The following is a 15,755-nucleotide window of genomic DNA, read 5'->3' on the forward strand; positions in this document are numbered from 1 at the left end:
GGGTTAAGTGGCTTGCCCAGGGACACACAGCTAGGAAGTGTCTAAGCCCTGATTTGAACTCAGGAGGAATCTCTGATTTTGGACCCAGCATTTGTTTTCTGGCCCATGTTGGGCCTTTCCACCCCAAGATATGATAGAATTTTCTAGAGCTTGTATTATATTAGGATAAACTGTGCCTGAACCAAGATTAACACTGAAGTGCAGATTTGGAGGTAAGTGGAAAGAGAGCATTTGTATAGCATTTGTCAGTTTTCAAAGAGCTTTCATATCCATTATCTCATTTGATTTTTTTTTAAACCCTTACCTTACATCTTGAAATCAATATTGTGTATTGGTTCTAAGGCAGTAGACTGGTAAGGGCTAGGCAATGGGGGTAAGTGACTTGCCCAGGTCACATGGCTAGAAAGTATTTGAAGCCAGACTTGAACCCAGGACCTACCATCTCTAGGCCTGGCTCTCAATCTACTGAGCCACCTAGCTGCCCCCCATTTGATTTTTATTAATAACAATAACATGAAGTAGTCAAGTCAGTAATACTGTTCCTATTCTATTAGCTGAGGCTTGCAGAGAGTTATTTTTGACCCAAAGTCATGCATTGGGTCTCAAACCCAGTTCATTTCTCCTAATTTAATATATTGCATCTCGAATTAAAGATTTATACCAATATAGTCTATGTAATGATAAAATAAAATTTGTTACCTTCAGGTTGTTCATTCTGATTTATATTTTGCTTAGGGATATATATTATAAATAGTAGTGTGAAAATTTTAAATATATTCTCATTTAAATTTTTTTCTCTATAGTATAGCTGAAAAGGGATTATCCCTAGGAGGATCTGAAGGAGGGGTAAGTTGAATACTATTACTGTTTTGCTTTTTATTGTTAGAAAAGAATTTAAAAAACTTTCTTGGGAGGAAATGAGAAGTTACCAGGAAGGAGCGTATTTTTTTCTTTCTTGGTTGTCTCCCTATGTGGTTTGAAATGCAGAAATACTTATTTGCCAAATACTCATTATTATAACTTATATGTTAACTTTCATTTCTTCTTTTAAAGGAAGCCTGCCAAGAAACAGAATTATTTTTAATTTAGACTTTGCCGCTTATTCTCCAAATAAATTCTAAGTCAGTAGTACAGTAATTGCTATAAGAGTCAGCTATGTGGCACAGTGGATAGAGTACTAGAGTCAAGAAGACTCATCTTCTGGGATCAAATATGGCCTCAGACACTTACTAGCTGTGTGATTCTGGGCAAGTCACTTAAATCTGTTTGCCTCAGTTTCCTCATCTATACAATGAGGAAACTAGAAAAGGAAATGGCAAAACACTCCAGTAACTTTGACAAGAAGATCCCAAAAGGGGTCCAAAGAATTGGACACAACTGAAAAATGACTAAACAATAACAGAAGAACAAGTTGAGGAAAGTTTTTTCTATTTCTGAGAAAATAGACTATATATTTATAAAGTTTCATGTAAAATTTAATAGTAGCAATGACTTAAGTGATTTTTCTTAAGCCAAAACACAGCACATTTAGAGGTTAGACAGCTCTCTCTAGTAGATGTTTTGTAGCATTCTGAGAGATATTGCCATCTATTTCAAAGCATGTAGTAAGGAACAGGGATAATTTAAACAACTGATATAATGTCAAATGCAGCTTAATTTTACAGAGCCTCCTGAATCAGGTCTTCTGAAATAATTAAGTATACTGAGGTGTTTGTCCCTCAGTGTTTGTCAGTGAAGTAAGGCTGATTGCCTTACTCACTGGGACCAGTGTATGATTAAGCCTTAAGGCAGTGTATAGTAAACAGGTAAAAGGATTTATTTCTTATAAAACAAAAGGATTAGGATAGGAGGATTAAGGAACAGGGGTTCCCTAACTCTAAAAAGATCTCACTCACCACTCCCTCTACGTTTCCTGCATGGGAAAGCCTTTAGTTTATGACTTTAGTTTCCCTAAATCCTTTCCTGACACTGGCTAAGATCCCCAAGCCCTCACTGTCTACACCTGACTCTAATTAATCCTCCTTGTTGGTTTCACAAGATAAAGACAATCTTTAAGATGACAAGGGATGAACTCTTGTTGACTGAGTTCAACTCATCTGGGTCAGGCCCTGAGCTTGGCCTCAGCCTCAACATCAACAGAGTCTGGATTAGATTAGGCTTGTTGTTATCAGAATCTTCTTAGATGTAGATCTTGAAATGAGGAAAGGTACTTCCCAGAAGGTCTAAAAGGTTTTCCTTCAATCTCACTGTAGATCTTTAACCGCAGGAACAGCAGAGCTCAGCCACTTTCACTCCTATTGGCTATAAGACCAGGAAGCAAAAGCCTCTTCAGTTGGTTGGTGTCCCTTCAAAAAAACCTCTCTCCGGATTTCAGACTCTTCTGTCATTAGTTCCTAGCATGCGACCACACCAACTCCTGCAAAACCAACCTCTTACTCATATTTCAACCCATTTCTCCCTCTTTCCTTTCTATACTAACACTTCATAGTATTGTCACAATTTTGAGCTGCTGAAGACATCAACAAAGTAGTGTAATAGTGGAAAGAGCACAGGATTTAGAGTGAGAGAATACGAATTCAGATCCTGACTGATATTTACCACCTCTGAGTGACTTTGTACCAGTTTTGCTTAACTCCTCTGAACTTCAGTTTTTTTCATCTTTAAAATAAGAGATTTGGGCTAGAATATTCATAAGTTTTCTCATATCTATAAATTGATGAACCTTCTATAATGAATTTGAAATACATCTGTCATAACATTTTCAAATATAAGTGAGGAGATCCTTGCTTGTAATGAGACAATTTTTTTCTGAGTATTCCATTTTGAAGTGGATTGTAAGAAGAAATCATGACTGCATGTGTCCTTTATCCCGAATGTGAATCATTGACTTCATCTGATTGGCTGTCTCTAGAAATTGTGAGATAAGGGGATAAAATGCTGATCAAAACCCTTAATAAGCATCCTCTACAGAAAATCCTTTTATAGATAGTATATGTCTTGTCCTTATTTTGTGGATGAGAAAAATTACATTCAGAACAAATAAGTTAGTAAGCAAGCATTTGGATATGCTACCCTTCACCTAGCTATTAAGTGATAGAGCCTGGACCAAAACAAAATTTTCCTGACTTCGAGTCTAGTGTTGTTTTCACTACATACAGAATCAAATGAGCAGAGAACTGAAAAGTAGAAACTACCTATATGAAAAGATTTACTAAAATCAAGCACTTTGGAATATTTGCTGTTTTGGATTATTCCCTCTCATTATCTCTGTTATGAAATAATTAGTTGATAGCTGAACTAATTAGAGAATGGAGCTGAAGTAGTTGTTTGGTAAGTTTCTATGAGTGGATTGGAGTTAGGATGTAGGCCCAACAGGTAAGCCTAACATGTTGGCGATGTATAATGCAATCTGACTGATACCAAGTTGTTATAAAACAATATTGGATTTATTATAATACTCAAATTCACAGGATAGAATAGTGGATGAGGATAAAGGAGTTCCTAAATCTAATAATCTAGTTTCTTCATCCAAAATCCCACTATAAGTCTTCATGGACTTTCTTCATGGAAGTTGAGACTTATTCTCTCTCTCTACCTAAAGAAATTCTAGCTAGCTAATCTTGACTGGCTGGTCTACTAACAAATCAAGACAGTATGCAGTTTATCAGGTATAGTTGGCTAGATATAATGAAGAATTTCACCCTCGAGACCAGAGGCCAGAGCCAAGGTGGCCTGGTTCTTTATGGTAGAGTCACTGGGTCTTCGCAGCTCACACACACAGAGATTTCAGAATGGTACAGAAATGCCACAGCTTACAGGATCACAGAAGTATCTTGATAACAGAAACCTCTAAGGTTTAGTCAGGAAAGAATTTACCTCCTTCTGACTTCTATAAGATGGCCACAGGAAGTCTGTCTCTGCTCTCCTTGATGTCCAGTATCAGCAGACCCCAACAGTCTCTGTGTGTTGCCTTTTTAAGCAGTCCTCCCATTCCAGAATAGGGTCCATAAAGTTCTGTGCGTGTGCCAGCCCCTGCTTTGCAAAGTCATGCACCAGACCTTTGCAAAAGCTTCCACCTGTCTCTTTCCTTATTATATTTAGTACATTGTCTTCAATATTGAGAGAATAACAATGGAACACTTTGGCAAAAACAAACCTAAATCTAGTTGCTAGAAGACTAAAAGCAAGGGGCAATGAGGTGGCTCAATGGATAGAGGGCCAGACCTAGAGACAGGAGGCCCTGGATTCAAATCTGGCCTCTGATACTTCCTAGCTGTATGACCCTGGGCAAGTCACTTAACTCCAATTGCCTAACCCTTATTGCTCTTTTGCCTTGGAACTGACACTTAGTATTGATTCTAAGACAGAATTAAAGGTTTTATTTTTTAGAGAAAAAAAAAAAAAGACCAAAGCCAAGACCTAGAATTCTTGCAGAAGTTATAGCTTAGTTTTAGTCATATCTAGGTCCAGGCAGGTCCTGCCTACACATTCATATACCCCTCTTATCAACTCACTATTTTATTCCCTACAATGACTCTTTCAAATCTTTTCATCTTTCCTCAAACTTCCTATGGATCACTCTCCCTAAGCTGAGATCTTAGCCTCTTATTTTAATAGAAAAATAACCTTCTTCACCACTCTTGCTTGTCTCCTATCACTCAGAAGCCTTCTGTCATTATCTCTTTTTTTCACCCTTGTCTCATATGATGAAGTGACCTTACTTACCTATTCAAGCAGTCCCATTCCATCTCATTTCTTCCAATAAATAGCCTCCCTCTATCATCCCTGTTCTATAACTTATTTTTGTCTACTGTTACCTTCACAATTGCCTACAAGTTTGCTGGTGTCTCCCTCATCATCAAAAAACTCCTCACTTGATCCTTCTATTCTGGCTAACTACCATCTTCTGCCCTTTGTAACTAAATTCCTTGAACATTTACAATAAATGCCTCCAACTTTCTTACCTCACATTCTCTTCTTAACTCCTTATAATATGATTCCTAAACTCATCATTGAACAAAAGCTATTCTCTCCAAAGTTATTAATAATTTCTTAGTTGTCAAATCCAATGACCTTACATTTTCCTTGATCTCTCTGCAGCCTTTGACATTATTGATCACTCTCTTCTCCTTGACACTGTCTTTTTGCTAGGTTTTCAGGACACCATCTCTCCTACCTTTCTGACCAACCTTTTTCTCTTTTGTTCCTTATCCAGATTGTGTCCTTTAACCATAAAGGTCCCTCAGGGTTCTGGGCCCTCTTCTCCTTGTGTACTCCTTGGTGGTATCATCAGCTTCTATGGATTTAATTACTTTTTCTATCTTGATGATTTTCAAATCTACCTAATCTGCTCCAATCTCTGCTGACCTCCAATCTTACATCTCCACTTGCCTATTAGACATCTCAAACTGGATGTTCAGTAGACATACATCTTAAACTAAACATGTCTTAACTGTCTTTCTCCCTAAATCCCCCTCTCCCATCTTCCCTATTACTATGGAGGACAACACTATCCTCTTGGCCCCTCATCATCATGCTTGATTCATCACTCTCAGGCTCCATATTTTGCCAAGTTGTCAGTTGCCAAGGCCTATCAATTTTATCACTGTAATATCTCTCAAAAAAATCCCTTTCTCTGATACAGTCTTCACTCCAGTGTAGGCCCTTATTACCTCATGCCTGGACTAATTCCTTGTAGTGGGTGTACCTGACTCAAGCCTTTTCCCATTCCAATCCACTAAACAAAGTGATTTGGCTGAGTAGCTACCCAAGTGATTTTCCTAAAGTATAGATCTGATCATATTTTTTGTCCTTTTTCAAACATGTCACAGGGTTTAAGTGAAGCAGAATTGCACAAAATTATTAGTCCCATTCTCTCTTCCAGAGTCATCGAAGTATAGGCAAAAAAAAAGTTTTTTTCAATTTAAGACAAAAGTCAGGATGACTGCCAATGTCCCATGATACAGGCTGACTAAACTGTAAGTAGTACAGTGCCTGCTTCCACCACCTTCGTGGCTATTGAAACAAATTGTTCTCACCTGCCAATTTCATCAAGAGTCTTCACATGCCTTATGTAGATATCCTCCTAATTCACCAATGGGGTCCTCTTAGTTACCCTCAACTTGTTTAGCTTGCCTTCTGAGATGGTTACCAGGGTGTCACTGCTTGTTCATGCTAGTGTTTCATGGAGCCACAGGTGAGAGTTGGGTGAAAGGTGGATACCAGAGGTGGATGAGCAACCTTGAAAAGGACTGGCAGTTTAGCCCCTATCTAGTAAACTACTAGGCATCCAGTGGCTCCAGGATCAAATACAAAATACTCTGTCATTCAAAGCTCTACATAACTAGGCCGCCTCCTACTTTACTAGTCTTTTTTAAACATACTCCCTGGCTTGTATTCTTTGATTAAGTGACATTGGCCTCTTCCTAGCTATTCTGTGAACAAGATACTCTATCTCTTGGCTTTGGGTATTTTTTTCTATCTAACCTCCATCCCTGGAATAATCTCCCTTCTCAATTTTGCCTACTGATTTCCCTGCTTTCCTTTAAGTCCCAACTAAAAATCCCTTCTTTATAAGAAGGCTTTCTCAGCCCCTGCTAATTCTAGTGATTTTCCTCTGTTAATTTTTTTCCCATTTGTGCTGTCATAGTTTGCTTTTTAAATATTTGTTTACATGTCATCTCCCACATTAGATTGTAAACTCTTTGAGAGCAAGGATTGCTTTTGCCTCTTTTTGTATCCTTAGTGCCAGCTCTGGGTTTGTTAGGGTCTGACCACTAAAAAATGAATAGGTCAGACGGGCAGCTTCACAAAAGTTCCATTTATTGTACCAAAGAGATTTTTATAGAGAATAGAGTGCCGAATCATGTAAGCATTACATCATATTTAGGAGGCATTCTTTCCCACAGAATATTGCTTATAAAAAGGCATTATCCAAAACATTTCTAGGGCTCCTCTGGAAACCCAAGCAATTCAAGGGACCAGAGTTCATTCCTATATAGGAATTTTTATTCCTTTTAAATCCTATGTAGACTTTCTTCTTTTATAGTAAAGAAACAAAACTATACAGTAGTATGATTTGGACCCTTATTGTCAAACACTAGGGAACTCCTTTATTAAGTAATCCTCTCTAACTTCTATGTATTAAAAGTTAATTTATTTTTGGCAAAAGCACCAGAAACCTTGAGAAGTATGAATGTCTTCGAGAGAGTTACTGTGAGAGTTTTTCATCAATTTTTGGTATTGCATAAATTTACATAATAGTGTCTGCTCCTGACTGTATTGCAGAAATGTATTGAAACAGCGTCTTTGATAAAAGAAAAAAAACTTTTACATATCTTTAGGCTGAGAGAAAAAAAGAAGATATCAAATTCAACAAATATGTTGGCATAAATATTTATGAAATTTTAAAATTTAGTTTTATTTTCAGTATAAACTTCTCTCCATTCCTTTACCTCTTGCCTCATTAATTAAAAAGGCAAGAAATACAAAACACATTACAAATATTGTCACAAAAAACAAATTTCTGGATTAGCTATATAACCAAATTAAAAAAAAAAGAAGGTGGAAAAATATTCTTTAATCTGCACTCTGAAATTGTCAGTTCTTTATCTGAAAGTGGTGCACCATGAGTCCATTAGAATTGTGATGGGTCATTGTATTCATTAGACTTAGGTTCACAGTTTTACAATTTTGTAATTTTGCAGGTACTGTGTAAATTATTCTCTTTGTTCTGCTCACTTCAACTTTGAATTTGTTTATATAAGTTTTCCCAGGACTTTTGAAACTATTACCATCATTTTTTTTATAGTACAGTATTATTATATCACATTCATATACCATAACTTGTCAGCCATTCACCAGATATAATCATCCCCATAGTTTCTAAGTCTTTGCTACCTCAAAAAGTTGCTATAATATTTTTGTACATATTAGGCAGCTATGGGTGACAGAGTGGGTAGAGTGCTGGGCTAGGATTCAGGAAAACTGGAATCCAAATTTGGTCTCAGATTGCTTATAGCTGTGTGACCTTGGGCAAGTCACTTAACCCTTTTGCCTTGGTTTATTCATCTGGAAAATGAGCTGGGGAAGGAAATGTCTTTGTGAAGAAAATCCTAATAAGTTGATCTCCAGTGATCAGCCCATCAACCTGTTGTCACCTTGATGTATTTTTAATAAATTCCTTTTAATTTCTTATATAATAAAGAAAGAAAACTTTGATAATAAGGTCACAAAGACTTGGACACAATTGAAAATGATTAAACAACAATAACAACAAATAGGCCTTTTATGTCTCTTCTGTCTTTTTTAGCCAGTTCCACCAATTGTATATTAATGTATCTGTTTTCCTATGTTGCTTCCAAGAGTTTTTATGAATTTTTTGCCAGAGAAATGTAAGAAAATTGGCTTTTGGGTTATAAAGTTTTGAACTGAATTGTTTGCCCATTATTTGAACTTTGAAAAGATTTAGGGAATGCAACTTAGAATCAAAATAGGAATGATATTTGTTTGCATGACAGTTTATTTACAATTTCTTATACAGCTTTTAGTCTTCATATCTATTTCTCAATCTGTGTTCTACCACTTTTCCCCTTCTCTCCATTTCTAACTTGAAGATTAGAACTATAAGATTGCCCTATATATTGACATTTAACAGAAATACTAATTATGAAGGAAAGTAAAAATAACTAATGTTATATATGTGAAAATAGTGAATAAATGAATAAATATATATCAAACTATAAAAGATAATAATTTTTTATGCAAACAAGGTAGTTATACTACTTATTTCCCTTAGATGAGTTAATAAGTTATTTTTTTCCTTCTCTTTCATTACTAAGCTTTCATTTCATTCTCAATCTTTTCCAGGCTTCCATTTTGGACTTACACTCTGGAGCACTTTCTTTTGGAAAACATTTTGTAAATCTGTACAGGTAATAATAAAACATGCCCACCCTAGCATTCTGTTTTATCAATGAAGTATATGGGATTGCATTTTTTTTATAGTAGATATTACTCAGAAAATGACTTCTGTGATATCTTGTTACAGTATTCTTCTTTATTATGAGATTTATTATTAAACCTCACTTTTATTCATTTGGAAAATTCATAACCTATCAATCTCATTTAGAAATCTTTTCAAGGTTACAAAGTATTTATTGAGCAAGGTTAGCATTCTTAGAATTTTTTTAACTGCTCTGAAGGATTGAAAAAAACACCCTAAGATTTGGCCACTAAAACTCTAATAATTTATAATCTAGTTGAAAAGAGAAGATGTGCACATATAGAATTAGAGAACAGTTCAGGGTTAAACAGTGTGGTCAGTACAATACCAGGTGACAAAAGAGGAAAACTCAGTGTGATGTAGAATAGATTAGAAGGACTTCTTGGAGATAGGATTTCAGATGGGCCTTAAAGAATGAATAAGAAGGATGAGTAAGAAGGAAGGCGTTCTAGATATCTAGAATCCAGGTTCTCTGACTCCAAACCTAATGCTCTTTCTACTGTACTAAACTAATTCTACTTCCTTTAATAAACTCAAATGCATTTGCTTTTGTTTGGTGAGGAAACCAATATTTATTTTTCTTAACTGACAAATGTTATTATTCTTAGTGTGAATTTTATGTTCTCTTTGGAGATCTTTTTTTTTTTTCTTTGTCACTGAACTGAGCTTTAAATAACTTCTCAAAGTTCAAGTTGGCTTTCAGGAATTTTCTTTTGCCACTTTAATTAGATAATCAGTAAAGAAAAAGGAGACTTTCAAGGCAGTAAGGAAAATAGGAAAGAGATATTAAGATACTTTTCTTTTTTACAGATACTTTGGGGCAAAAATCCAAGATATTTTTTCAGAAGAGGATTTTCAGTTATACCGGTAAAACAATTCAAAGAAGTAAAAACAAAATCTATTTTTCCATTTATTAGTGTTAGGTTTTAGAAGAATCTCCTTGTTTAAATGTTTAAGTTGTGTGTATTGGTACTATTTAGAAAATATGATATGTTTTCTTTAAATATATGCCTTTTTGGTGGACAGTTAGCAATAGATTAAGTGTTAGATAAATTTCTTTGTGATCTCTGTAGAAAGAATGTCCTGGGAATTACACTGATGGGACTGGATATTGATCCAGAGAAAAAGGAATAGATTAATAACAGCTTATACCTATCTAAATTTCCTGACCACCTCTAGTGATCTATGAACTTCTATATCCAGCTACTTAAGAAATACAATTGTGTAATTATTTTTGGTAATATATATTCACAGACTCATCTGTGAATGTGAACTGATCTTTGCAAGATCTCACACACACTCAAAAATTTGAGTTTAACAATTTTTTTGTATTGTAGGAAAGTGAGGTAAAAGAAAAATCATCTTAGACTCATACTTTTCTACTTTGAATCTCAGAGTAGGTATTTTGTATGCTTTTTATGATCAGTGTTAAAATTTATTCAGTTTAATGGACTTAGTCCATTATTTTTGAAATAACATATTTGTATCCCATCTTTTTTCTGTAGTTTTACCATGTATTTTGTTAACAATTTAGCTTCGCTATTGCCACTGTGTTCCATATAGTGTTAGTTGTGGTTCTTAAAATAAAAATCTGACTTTTGTGTAATTTCTCCATGTAAAATATTCAAATATGAAATTACACATACATCAGAACTACTTCTTATTTGGGACAACATTTTTGGTATGAAAATAGGAATGGAAGGGAAAAGGCATAAATTTTATCAAGCACATACTGTATGTTACACACTGTGTTAAGTGTTTTACAAATATCTTACTTGATCTTCAAAACAACTTTGTAATATTGTAATATTTAAATTAATATCAATAACTCCAAGTATTATTTTTATAAAGTTTATTAATAATCACTTGAAGTAGAAGAAATTTAAAAAATCCTAAAAGTTCAAAGCCTAATATTCTAACTAAAGTATGACCACGTGTGTAAATCCTATTACCTGACTCTCAGCCAGCTTCCACAGTCATGTTCAGGGAAAGAAAGAGAGAAGAATGGTGTCACACAAAACTTTATCCTCCATATGTTCACTCAGCATTTGCATGCAGTGTAAGCATGCAAATGGGATGCTGGATAAGAGAGTCTTGGGGAGTAAATTCTATCTCTACAATGTGGGTGCTGTTACTATTCCCATTTTACAGTTAAACAAACAGTTGATGCAGGTTGGTAAACGTTAAGTGACTTAACCAGTGTCACAAAACTAAGAAGTGTCTGACACTAGATTTAAACCTTGGCCTTCCTGACTGCACTAGATTAGTTTCCTTCAAAATTTCCTTTGCCCTTAACTAAGGAGATTATAGATTCTGAGCTTCCTGAGATTTTGTATTTCAAGCCCTATAAGATATAATAAAACATTGGTCTGTCTTTTTTCAATTATAGATATGTTTCTAGTGATCCCAATCTGAATACCCAACCTGGATATTTTTGTGTATATGAAATGTTTATTACTCATTGCTATTTTACACATTAAAGTAGCACTACAGCTACTTTTTTATTCTCATAGTTTAAATGGAAAATGAAAATAAGTATTCTCTTTAAGTTTACATATGGGATGTTTTGAAAAATCTGAAATAGAAATAACTGTACAAAGTAATTTAAATTAATATCAATAACTCCAAGTATTACATTGTATAAAGTTTATTAATAATCACTTGAAATAGAAAGAAAATAAACTAAAAGAAATAGAAGTTCAAACCTAATTATCTAACAAAAAGTAAACCCATGTGTGTAGATTCTCCTGTCTGACATAAAGCCCGCTTTCCTAGCTTGATTAGGGGAAAAGAGAGCGAGAGGCAGAGCTATGCAAAACTTATATCCTTCCTTCATTATCATGTAATGTGGGAAGGAACATGGGAAGCTGGGAAAGAGAGTTTTGGGGTTCAAATATTAATTATACAATATATACTCTATAGATTATATATGCCATAAACATCACCTATATATAGACATAGTCATTTTGGTAAGCTAGCTGGTAATATGACAGAAGTTATGAAATTGACCATAAAAGATATGAAACCAAAGAAGGTTTAGTGATCCCACTGATGTATGCTGTTTCTCATCCTATGTAATTGTATAATATATATTTTTTAAAAATTTGTAATGAACACATATTGCCCTTCTAGTTTTGTTTGTTGTAATGATAATAACATTGTCACTAACATCTTTTTATAAATTAATTTTTTCATTTATTTTGATTACTTAAAATATAAACACTGGAGTATAATTATTGAGTTAATACTAATTACAAAGTAAAAATTAATGGGTATGAATAGTTCTATGCTACTAGCCAGATTGATGCCCAGAAAGACTGATCTAATTTCATGGTCACCAGTAGTGTATATGATCTATATTTATTTATGCTAATTTACTAATTACAAATAGTTTCTCTTTATGTAAAATGGGCATAATAACTGTAGTACTTTGCTCACATTGCTATTGTTTAAAGGCTTAAACACAGATATGATATAAAATATTTTACAGAATTTAAGACCTTATGTAAATATCAGTTATTACCACCCATATACTTAAGATCCTATTTTTTTCAATGTTAGGAAGAATTTCATATTCTTTCAATCACTGCTTTTATTAGAAAATAGTTTTATCAATGTACTGTACCACATATGCCATGAATAATTACATTATTAATGGTGAGTGTATCCCAGAATATATTCACCACACTAGCTAATGTATTGCGTTTGTTTGCCCTGCTAGAACATGAAGACTTGTTGGTAGAAAGTACTGAATGAATAAGTTAAGAATTCAAGTTCTCTGCTATTAATTTATAAGGTTGTTACCTTGCTTGGCTTCTTGGGGTCTTGGCCTATAGCAGCACTGACAAACATTTTTGAGATCATGTGCCCAAACTTCACTTTCAAGCTGCCTGTGAGCCCCCTCCATTACCCCAGACAGTGGAGGGAGGAAGTGCTTGCATTCAGCTGCTAGGCAGAGGGGCATGGAATGTGAAAAATGTCCTCAGGTGCTCTGGAGAGGAAGAATGAAGCTTTCCCCTCCAACATGCCTAGGTATCCATGCCATGACTTTACCAACATGAGCCTATAGAGATAGCTACAACTTTCTTTCTTCTGGTACACTTCCCATTCTTAGAGGAGTTTTTGAGTCAGTATGAGCATGACCCATATACATCTCTAATATATTTATTAATACCACATTGATAATCAGTGTATTACTATTATGACATTCTTTTTAATGTTTGTATCCTTAGCACTTAGCACAATGCTTGGCATATAGTAGTCACTTAATATATATTTAATTATTGATTGATGTCAAATTCAGCATGTCTAAAAATTGAACCCTGTTTTCCCCCAAACTCTCCTTCCTTCCTCACTTCCTTATTTCTGCCTTGGTCACTACTACCATTCTCCTAGTCCCCTAGACCCACAACCTGGGTAGACCTTTACTCTTACCCTCCAGATCCAATTTGTTGCCAAGGCTTTTTATTTGTAATCTCTCTTGAATCTGCCCCCTTCTTTCCTTTGACATCACCCTGCCCTGGTTCAGATTCTCATCTCCTTGTGTCAGAAGTGTAAGAGTAGCCTGCTGGTTGGTTTACTTGCTAAAAATTTCTCCACACTCCAGTCCATCCTCCAATCAGTTGCCAAAGTGATTTTCCTAAAGCACTAGTCTGAGTATGTTGTTTCCCACCCTAGTTTCCCCAGTAAATTCCACTGGCTTCCCATTGCTTCCAGGATTAAATACAAAATATTGTTTGGTGTTCAAAGCCATGAAGCCTGTCATAACCTAGGACCCTGTCCTCTGAAATCTTGCCAGTCTTCTTATGCCTTACCACCATTTCTGCCTTTATACTCTTTGATCCAGTGACACTGGCCTCCTTGCTTTTCCACTAACATGACCCTTGGGTCCATTTATTTGCTTTGATATTTCTGGTGCCTGGAATGCTCTCCCTTCCTCATCTCTGTCTTTTAGCAAGTCATATCTAAAAATTCTACCTTCTATAAGAAGTCTTTTCCAGTCCTTAATTCTAGTGCCTTTCTTCCTATTTATCCTTTGTACATATTTTATGCTTGTTATATATCTCCACTCCCTGGGGATATTCATGGCCCCAACCCACCCCCCAACATTGTAAGCTCCCTGAGGGCAGGGACTATCTTTTGTCCTACTTTTTATATCCCCAGCATTTATTTAATAATGGTGCCTGACACAGTAGATGCTTAATAAATGCTTATTGATTAAGTAACGGAAACAATGTGAAGTTGAGAATGTTGATTACATATGAAACCAGAAAAATTTTCTGTCTTAAATTTCCCAAACTGATCAATAACTTGATCCATAATAAATATAACATGGTCCTTCAAGACTGCTTTTTTCCTCCAGTATCATGGAGGTGCTTAATATATTTTTGTTGAATTAATTAGTTAGCTTGTTTGCTACAGGGGAATTTGCAATGAACCTTCCTCAAGAAATTTATCCCTAAATCAACTTTCCCCAAAGTATTAAATCCTCTAGATCTCTATAATGATGCTTCCCAGAATTTGAATTCATAAGTCCTCATGAGTTTTATAGATCTGGTGATAGTGTTGTTTCACCTTCTGAGTTGTTTCAATAAAAATAAAGCAGAAAGTTCAGAATAAGATTAGAATTTCTTTGAAACAAACAAAAAATAGATTATTTTGAAAAGAAAGACTATGTATATAATGAAAGATAACCCTGATGATATAAACTAGATTGTGGAAAAACTTTGTCCTTATTCAGATCAATACAATTTTATGTGATAGATTACAACATTGCTATGTTTAATGTTATGTTAGAAAACCTTTCATTATGTAGAGATATTTTTGAAGAGGAACATAGAATTCATTATCATTTCTTTTAAAAATTAGTCTTCATCAATTTAAGAATGGCTCAACTAGTTGTTACCTGAATGTAATGAAATATTATTGTGCAATAAGAAATGGAAAATATGAAGAATTAAAAGAAACATAGGAATTCATATAGGATCCAGGCATTGACAGTTTAAATATGGAAAGGACCATAAGGCTTTCCAGTCTATTCCTTTCTTTTCCTAGATATAGAAACTGAGGCACTAAGAAATTAAGTGACTTTTTAAAAGTGACATTAATATCAAGTGGCAGAACCAGAAAGACTGATGTAGAGTGAATTTTAGCAAATTAGGAATTAGCAAATTAAGAAAATAATATATACAGTGACTTAAATGAATAATAATACTGAATAAAGAATACTCTAACCAAGTTTGGCTCTGGAGAAGAAATGAGAAAATGTTTCTTTTCCTTTGAGGCATGGTGAGACTATATGCCATGAAACGTTGTATACACTTTCGGACACAAGTTGATGTGTTGGTTGGTTTTGCCGAGCCTTTCCCCATCTCTTTTTTAATTTTTTAATTTTTTAAACCCTTACCTTTCGTCTTGGAGTCAATACTGTATATTGGCTCCAAGGCAGAAGAGTGGTAAGGGCTAGGCAATGGGGGTTAAGTGACTTGTCCAGGGTCACACCGCTGGAAAGTGTCTGAGGCCAGATATGAACCTAGGACCTGGCTCTCAATCCACTGAGCTACCCAGCTGCCCCTCCCCCATCTCTTTAAAAGTACTCGTATACAATACACTCAATGGATATTATAAGGAAATACATTTAAAAAATATATATGTTGTAACAACTAAAGAGATTAATTAAAAATAAAATGACCTTTAAAAACAGTCCCATTATAAATAGTAGCTTGTTATTAAAAATCACTTTGTTATTAAA

General features: G+C 34.8%; 1 protein-coding gene across 1 annotated transcript in view; it reads left to right on the top strand.

The window, feature by feature from the left end:
* OGFOD3 (2-oxoglutarate and iron dependent oxygenase domain containing 3) overlaps positions 1 to 15,755 on the top strand; it is a 69,651-nt gene that overhangs the window by 26,370 nt on the left and 27,526 nt on the right. Inside the window, exons 4-6 of the mRNA XM_044672766.1 lie at positions 804 to 846; positions 8,869 to 8,933; positions 9,815 to 9,871. Coding sequence (XP_044528701.1) covers positions 804 to 846; positions 8,869 to 8,933; positions 9,815 to 9,871 — 165 coding nt within the window. The remainder of the gene's footprint in view (positions 1 to 803; positions 847 to 8,868; positions 8,934 to 9,814; positions 9,872 to 15,755) is intronic.

This window comes from Gracilinanus agilis, chromosome 4, assembly GCF_016433145.1.
Source record: "Gracilinanus agilis isolate LMUSP501 chromosome 4, AgileGrace, whole genome shotgun sequence".
NCBI lineage: Eukaryota > Metazoa > Chordata > Mammalia > Didelphimorphia > Didelphidae > Gracilinanus > Gracilinanus agilis.